Raw genomic sequence first — 9271 nt, forward strand, 5'->3', positions numbered from 1 at the left:
TGCCCCGACGTGCGATGTTTTATGGTGTAGGAGTTGGTTGGAAGAAAGCTAGGGGCGGTCAGACCAAAACGTGACACAAATCCATGAAGTCACTGATGAGTAGACCGAGCCATGTTGGTAGATGTAGACTACCTGGTTGGTTGAATGACATGGCTCAAAATCGTTTGAATTGGCGAAGGTGCATCCACTCTTTGTGTTCTACCAAATTCTAATCCTCTGAATTCCTCATGTCCCTATCCTTTTTCTCTTTCCAAATTTATTTCACTGTATTATACTACTTGAATGACATCTTCAAACCCTGATCTTTTCGATTACTGCTTATACTATTACTACCTCTACCACTATGGGATTTGAATCGAAAACTGCATTCCTGCGCTAATGTGGTATGGCAACTTGAACTGATGTACGTAAGTACGAATTTCTAAGTTGTGACTGACCAGTCCAGCATAGCTAGTGGTCGTTCACAAAAGTAAATTACTTACCTAGTGAGCACATGAGTATTTTAAAGGGTTTGTGTACAAGTATCCTAAATGGATGTAAGGAAGGGGACTGAAATGAATCCAAATAAAACAAATATTTCTCTATATCTCGCATCATCAGGTGAGGTGCTGTCCAATAATTGACTCTTCAAAACAAAAGCCTAGAAATATCATCTTATTTAGATATTGCGTTCTTAGTAGTTCAAACATTAATACCCCCAAAGTGTTATCTCCTACATTTAAGCGCAGAAATTCTAACTTTTAATTCAACCTTAGCTACTATTGCACCCAACTAACTGACTGTGATATACCCGTATTAAGGTTGGTGAAGTTCAGTCAGTCAGCTACAACTTACGACCAGGCACATATATGCATCGGTCCAAGTTGCCATGCCTCATTAGCACAACAAGATGAACACCGAATTCATAGTAGTTACTTCAGGGGTAGTAAAATATAAAGGAAATATTGTGTATAAGAATATAGTACAGGAAGAAAGAATTAGTTGGTAGAAAGAAAGATATGAAGCAAATTTAATCTTATAGTTTAAGGGAAGATAGAAAGTGTATACACTTACGCCATTGTGATCAATTCTGAGCCATGTCACACATAGTCTCCAACCATTGGTTACGACAGTCACGCGGACCCCCACCAAGGAATCTTGATCTACCAACATGCCTCAGACTGGAAGTTAGTGACTTCAAGCTCTGATGCCACGTTTTGGTTGGGCCGCCCCTAACTCTTCCAACCATCGCCTACACTAGTCAGCATAGCACGGCGTGGTAATCGGTGTTCGGGCATACGTAACACGTGACCCAACTATATCAGTCGATAAAGATTTAAAACCTCATCAACTGATGAACCATCATTCCCTAACATCCCGCGTCTAACCTCAGTATTACTTACCTGGTGATCCCAACAGATGCGAGCAATATTTCTAAGACATCTGTAGTCAAATGCTAGTAGCTTACGAGTATCTTCTACTCTTGATGGCCACGTTTTGCAGCCGTAAAGTAGAACGGAACGAACTGAGCATCCCAAACATCCTTGCATTATTACTCAGTGCTACCAAAACAATTTGCACTTTATCAGCGTCTTCACCAAACAGGACTATATTATCTGCGTATTCTAAGTCGATAAGTGGACCTCCTGGAAGGAGATCAATTCCTGAAAATTCAGACGACGAGAACGTTATTTCCAGCAGTAGGTCTATAATGAAGTTAAACAAAAATGGAGATAGTGGACAGTCTTGCCGGATACCACTTGAGGTTGCAGTATCAGATGTCAGTCAGTCAGTCAGTTACAACGTAGGACCAGGCACATATATGCATCGGTCCAAGTTGCCATACCTCGTTAGCACAACAAGATGAACACCGGATTCATAGTAGTTAATTTAGTGGTGGTAGTACATAAAGAAAGATTGTATATAAGGATATAGTATAAGAAGGAAGGACGTTATGAAGCAATTTCAATCTCAAGTTTTAAGAGAAGATAAAGAGTGTATACACCTACGCCATTGTGATCGATTCTGAGCCATGTCACCCAGAGTCTCCAACCATTGGTTACGGTAGTCACGCGGACCCCAACCAGGTAGTCTGCATCTACCAACATGGCTCAGACTAGAAGTTAGTGACTTCAAACACTGATGCCATGTTTTGGTTTGGCCGCCCCTAACTCTTCCAACCATCCCCTACACTAGTCAGCATAGCACGGCGTGGTAATCGGTGTTCAGGCATACGTAACATGTGGTCCAACCATCTCAGTTGATGAAGATTCATGACCTCATCAACTGATTTACCATCGTTCCCTAATACCCTGCGTCTAATCTCACTATTACTTACCCGGTTATCCCAGCAGATGCGAGCAATATTTCTAAGGCATCTGTGGTCAGAGCGAACTGCTGCGCAGTATACTCATCCCTTAATTGATAGACGGATATCTCGTCTTCGCCATAGGTGACGTAAGTTGGCAAAAGCCAAACGAGCTTTTTGAATCCGTGCTGAGATCTCGTCAGACACCAACCCATTAGGGCTGATCAGACTTCCAAGATAAGTGAAGTTGTTCACGCGTTCGACTACTTCACTCCCTATCCTTAGTTCAGGTGTTGACGCAGGCCAGTCCTGGAGTAACAATTTACATTTGGATGGGGAGAAACGCATCCCAGACATCCTTGCATTATTACTGAGTTCCAACAGAAGACTCTGCATTTTGCCAGCGTCTTCACCAAACAGGACTATGTCATCTGCGTATTCTAAGTCGATAAGTGGACCTCCTGGTAGAAGATCAATTCCTGAAAATCCAGTCGACGAGAGTGTTATTTCCAGCAGTAGGTTTATAATGAAGTTAAACAAAAATGGGGATAGTGGACAGCCTTGTCGGACACCACTTGAGGTTGTAAAATCAGATGACAGTTCGCCATAAGCTCTCACTCAACTGGTAGTGTTCGAGTAAAGAGCCTTCACAAGGTTTATGTATTTCTGAGGTACGCCTTTCAATGACAGAGACAGTCACAAAACCTTTCCGTCAACAGTCAAATGCTGCTTTCAAGTCAATAAAAATTATCACTGTCGGACGCTGATAAGCATGTCTGTGTTCTAAAACCTGACTAATGTTAAATATGTGGTCGATGCAGCCACGACCAGGTCTAAAGCCAGCCTGATTTCCTCGTGTTTGCAGTTCACGAGTCTTTGTTAGGCGCCCGATAATTGTCGAGGTCAGTATTTTGGGCGTTATACTAGCCAAGCTACTTCCTTTTATGATTATCACAAGATGGTTTTGACCACTTCTTATATATTGGGAAAATCAGTGATTGCGACCAGTCAGATGGGATTACTTTCGATTCCCAGATTTGAGATAAAATATCAGTCAACCTGACCACTAAAATTGGACCACCATACCTAAAGACCCCTGGAGCAAGTCCATCTGAACTAGCTGCTCTTTATCGTTTCAGATTAACTATAGCCTTTTGAACTTCAATCAAAGTCGGGGGACATATTTCAATGTTCCATTCATGGTGTTTGGGAATAGTGGGTAGTTGCAGAGTAGCTGAACTGCCCCTAAAAGTGTTCCACTCATCGTTCTAAACGTCTGGGCTGCGAGCAGATAAGAGTGTCGTCTTTTTCCGACATCGTCTCACACTTGAATTTTTAATTCGTTTCTTTCATTAGCCTAAAAAGCTGTCTTGTGTTACCTACCTTTACTATCTCTTTTGCTTTCGTCGCCCACCACTGCTCACAATCGTTCTGTAGACTTTTGATTAGCCTAGATCTTATTTGGTTCTGTTCTTCATCATGTTCCGAATTTGATGGGATAAATTTACTAGTCTATCAGTACAATAGATGTCGCAGAAACCCACTGGTTTTTCGCAACTCTTTGGCTCAAATCAATAATACATGTCACTGCTGTTCGTATATTTTTTCAAGCAACATCTGGGTCAACCTTGTTTTCAGAACTACCCAAGTGTGACCTTAGTTTTTCCTGGAATCTACTTTTGGTTTTCTCGTCACTCAGTTCTAATGGGTCTTCTTAGTGTACTTTTCCTGCGTCCATTGAGGCGCAGACAAATGCGCGCTCGTATTAAAGCGTGATCCGAGTCTAAACAAGTATTCCAATACGAGCGACAATCTTCCATTGAGCCTCTCCAACGATGACTGATGACAATATGGTCTATTTGAGTCCATCGTTGGTTTGGTGCAGGTGGTCGCCATGTTAGACGATGTCTCTCCTTATGCTTAGAATTAGTGCTTGCTAAAAATAAACGATTGTCTGAGCATAGTTGCAACAGACGATCACCATTATCGGTTCGTTGAGCCGGAATACTAAAACACCCACCTAAAAGTCTTTCTGTTTGATTTAAGCTGCCTACCTGGGCATTAAAGTCACCCGCTACGACTACTATGTCTGAGCGCTTAGCTTTCTGAAGAAGCTCAGAGAGCTTTCTGTAAAAGTCATCTTTCACTTCATCATAGCTGCAGTCAGTGGGAGCGTAGGCAGAAACGACGAAAAGGCAACGACGTGTGTCCCTATCCTTCCGAGTTCTTATGGAGCCGTTTAGCCGAACAGCACAAAGGCGATTGTTAACAGGTATCCATTCTAATAGTGCTTGTTCTGTCCTCGTACTTAGTGCTATGCCTACACCCGTCAGTCCACGAGAACTAGCCATCCGGTTGCCAGATACACGGAGGGTGTATCTCGTCGGCTCTCCGTTTTGGCTAGGTGAGGTCAAGTGAATGACCACACTAGGATCCTGTATGCGTGTTTCAGAGACAGCATACATCAATGGTACGAAATTCCAAGGTTTTGGCCAAGGAGGCCTGCTGACCGATTTGACACAGGGTTCGTACGTTGAAGGCTCCAATGTGTAGTTTGGAGCGAGGTTTCAGTAGACCTGGGACAGTGTTTAGCGCACTAGAATAGTTGGCCACGGTGACACTTGAGGAGGAAGCTAAAAAAAGTTCAGAATTTATAGTCGATGTAGGGGGGATAATAGGAATTGAAGAGGGAGATTAATTATGAATACAGTGGTCTTGAGTGTTGTTAGAGGTATGAGGGCGGTTATCAATCTCCGGTTGCCCATATTGTAGAGATCTTCTTTTAGAGGCACATGAAAAAAGATTGGGCTAGGGGTGGTCTTAGTGACCCGAAGGCGTGACCGCAATGCCCAATGGACGACTGCTTGAGGTCGGTCACACAACCTTTTCGTGAGCAATTTTTGTGTTAGCTCCGTACTTGTTGAAATCTAACCTATGGAGATGGAAATCCGTGAGATAAGGCGGGGTGTGCATTTTTAGGGTCGACCTTTTCTAACCCCACCTAACCTTGTTTGAAGACAGCATCGCTATTATACTGGTTGTCTGAAGAAAACACCTTACTACCGTATTACCTCTGTACAACCAGCAGTACGACTTTAGATTTGCTGCTTTTAGTCTTACCGTACTCCAACCAACCTGTCTGGCATGGTAGGACCTTGAGGAACGATTGTTCCAGTCAATATAGCTCGATTGGTTTATTACGATAGGCAAACCCGAACACCACGTCAAGGTAGTAGCAACGGTCAGGGTTAGTGAAGTTGGCGAATAATAAAATGAGTCTGGTGGTTGATAATCGATATTTTTGAATTTTTTAACACCCTTGGCAATTGCTAGTGTAATTATAGTCCAAATGCAGTTCGGCTTCATTTTTTATTATACAACTAAATAATATGGTGAAACTTGAAACAAGTCAGTCACTTAGTATGAAAATTAGCAAATTTCTTTAGTAATAATTGTACCCTGTGGTATTCCTCAACAAAATGTGCCGACATCATGACGTCTCCGCTTTATTCATAAGTTGTTCCACAATAACAGGTATAACTAAGAACATTCTAAATACAAATCAATTCTATTCTTCTGTAACGCTAAGCACAAACCATATCATTATTATGCAAGATTTACTTGTATGAGTATCAGTTAACTGAGTCTATTTGATAGTCAAAATTTGAGACATAGGTAGTAGAATACTAGCGTAATATTCTGAATACAATCATACAGGAAATTTGTGGTTTCAATTACATTTACTAAACGCAAATGTCCCGAGCGTCTATTTGTAGTATGATTATATCTGTACTTAATAATAGAGAACTAGTATTATATACCCTATCTGTTAATTGTATTTGCTTGACTTCATGAATAATTATTGTGTACCTTATTATTAAAATAGATAGTCGTTCCGCTTCAATTTATCATTTTTTCCTACTTCGACATAGACTGGCCATAATTTAGAATGCTATGATTTCCCGAAAAAACATTTTTGAAAGTGAACAATTAGACTCATAAGGGTAGAAATAAGAGACAAAGAAACGTCTAATTGAGTAAAGGACAGGGATAATGGGAAATGCTAAAAAAATTATGGGTACATTGACTAAAAATTTACGCAATGATTAGACGTTGGTATTCAAATATCCATTTCCATATGTGGAGTAAATAGAACAGTACTAGATTAGGCTGCTAACAACAATTAGCATAAGTTCAGAATACGACAATCTATTTCTATTTGAAATGCAACTAAGTCTTGGTATAGATAATTGTCCTATGTTGGAATTGAGATAAGTAAACAGTACAATTATTAGGCACTTCAATGGATACCAGAACTAAATGTGCTTATGAAGTACGCAAAATATCCCAACAATCAGTTTGAAGTATTCAGAGTGAAACTGCAGATTCCATCCGGGAGGTTAATACCCAAATGTATACTCGATTTCAAGAAAAGTGATTTAATGTAACAAAGTTGAGCAAAATGAATCAGACATTGGAAATTTGATAGGAATCAATTCAAGCTAATGTACTAAAATTAATTTACATGATCTTGGTACTTAACAGTGGTTTACTTTGTGAACACAATCTTATTTTGTGAAAATATTCAAGAATAATGAAACCAAACAAAGGGCTTGGTATTTAGTAAACGCTTGATATGATGACAAAAAGACATCTCCAGAAAGAAAAACACAAGTCTGAAAATTAAAATCAATTTATGAACTTAATACATTCCATAACTTGGAGGTAAAGTTAGGTGGGTTGTATCGTCTCTTCAACGTGTTTAGCTATAAGAGCTGCACGCTTACGCATATAGTGCTGCCAATGAAGAAGAATTTGATCATCGATCATTCGACATATCTGACCTCGCGCAAGAGCAGAGCGAAATTCCGCATGTTGCAAAAGATCAAGCAAGTGAAGACAGTACGGATAACTAAAAATGAAAGGGGAATATATTTTACGTGGTTAAAAACCTAAATTGATAAACGGTTTACTATACACTATAGTCGCCTTATTTACTGGTAGCACAGTGAGACTTCAGATCAAAATTATTACTGATAGACCTGTCAGTTCATAGGGTTATCTATAGAAACATTTACGTGACAACGTTTCAGTAAGTCATCACTGCTGAAAACTGGTTTATCAAAAACATACTGAGCCCCTTAAATGTTTCTTTATTAAGACTGTTGCTCTGTACGACATTTGATCTTTCTTCAAAACCCTTTAGACTCAAAATCTTCAGCGTTTGAACCTTGTATTAAATACAAGAAATTCTACCAATAACATATTTTTGTACCAAACTGATGATTTTTCTGAAGTACGTTTTTAGATTCTCACGAGTTTCTTATGTATGCTAAGCCCATCTTATATTAAGCTAGTCAATAAATTTATCACCTTAGGATGATTTATGTAAACAGATTAGATGCACATAGCACTGTATTTAAATACAGAAACCAAGCTACGTTCAAGTAGTGGTCCGCCTATAGAAGAGCAGACATAAGCATTCGTCACACTCATAACACACTAAAAAAGCTTGTAGCTTCGAAAAAGGTCCCACTTAGAGAATAAATGTTTACATATATGGCGAAATGGTGAACCAACAGATGGGTGACCGAAGTAAATGATTAGCCAATACATAGCCCCAAATGCCTTGATACGGCAGGGGGTGGGGGGAGTCAGCTCTCCCTCTCGAAATCCTCTCACATGACCACGCCTATAAAGCCAATAACAGGGAAGTACTACTCTGCCTTCTCGTGACAGCGGTGTTGTTTAAGAAAATAAAAAGACGAAAAACGAATGTCCGGCGCTTTAACCGGGTTGGTGGACACGGAAAGTCCACCTAGGAGAGTTGGAAAACCCTGATTCCAAACCAATGGTGCACATGAGCTCCAGGATTCTGAAGAAACAAATGGTGTGAACCAATCGTTGTTTACCGGCTACCATGGACTGCATCTCATAAAGTTGCTCCACTGCCTTATGGATCAGACCTTCAGGTCAAAGACCCCGGGTGTGGTCCCCTAAGAAAACCACCTGCTTCTGTCTGGGCATCCCGGCAGTACCATAGCCCACACACAAACCAAGTGACTTGTGTGGCACATGTGTATTCGGTGCCCCTTTGTACCAATATTTGTGTCAAAATAAATAAACAATACATAAGGTAGTGAGGATACACTTTTAGTCATGACAATGTTTAAGAAGATTGTATTTCTAATTTCACCCTATATATAATAGTGAAAATATGGTATTTTAGTCAAATTTGAGTTGACTAACTTACATAAGATACCTTGAATATGCAGGGTCCTTCCAATACAGTAAATACTTCAAGTACTTTATGAAATTCGGCTTTTCAAACCAACCTTGCTGTGCAAGAACTAGAAGTGAATAAAAAAATATGAACAAACAATTTAGATAGCTAGGATTGGCAAGACATTGGACAAATTCCAGTTCTATTTGAAACCTATTTCGCGATTCATCTAGACCAAAGTCTTAACTCGTTATAAAAAAAGTCAGTTACTTTTGAGGTTGTTTTGAGGACGACTTCGAGATTGCATTTTACTCAGGAGAGTTAAGCAACGAAGCTATAATTTTCCCGAATTTTGATAAGCTCAGATTTTCATGATGGAGTTATCTACCGGAATCTCAGGAAGGTAGTTGATGGAATAGATGTTTTCACTTGGATCGTCGAAATCCTTCTGAGTGGTTCTATAATATTATGGTCTGGAGAAAAAAAAAGAAAACTGATATTTGACCATATATTTGTTTTAGAAATAGTGCAATTGCATGAACACTTGATTAATGCACTATACAAGTAGTTCATCAGATGAAAATAATGTTACTACTTGAACTCTCACCCACGTGTACTATCTAGATTGCACTTGAAACCAATAGAACGATAATCTTAAAGGACATTTATCCCATACACTGCATTTTAGATAATCCGGACAATATTTTCAGTGTATGTGAAAAAGAGACTATAGAAGATAGTGAAATTAAAGGTAAGAGGTG

At 39.7% G+C, this 9271-nt stretch overlaps 1 protein-coding gene across 2 annotated transcripts; it reads right to left on the minus strand.

Moving 5' to 3' along the window:
- Nucleotides 1-6965: 6965 nt before the first annotated feature.
- Nucleotides 6966-8942, minus strand: Smp_024060.1 (hypothetical protein; the record flags this gene model as incomplete). Of its 2 annotated transcripts, none has more annotated exons than XM_018789650.1 (4): nucleotides 6966-7199; nucleotides 8541-8637; nucleotides 8668-8751; nucleotides 8781-8942. In XM_018789650.1, 4 exons carry the CDS (start codon nucleotides 8815-8817, stop codon nucleotides 7019-7021), a joined length of 399 nt encoding a protein of 132 aa, XP_018655072.1. The 2 variants fall into 2 exon arrangements, with proteins under 2 accessions (XP_018655072.1, XP_018655071.1); XM_018789649.1 differs by having other exon boundaries at nucleotides 7019-7199; nucleotides 8668-8739; nucleotides 8781-8817.
- Between the last annotated feature and the right edge of the window lie 329 nt (nucleotides 8943-9271).

Source organism: Schistosoma mansoni, chromosome W (genome assembly GCF_000237925.1).
Source record: "Schistosoma mansoni strain Puerto Rico chromosome W, complete genome".
Classification (NCBI taxonomy): domain Eukaryota; kingdom Metazoa; phylum Platyhelminthes; class Trematoda; order Strigeidida; family Schistosomatidae; genus Schistosoma; species Schistosoma mansoni.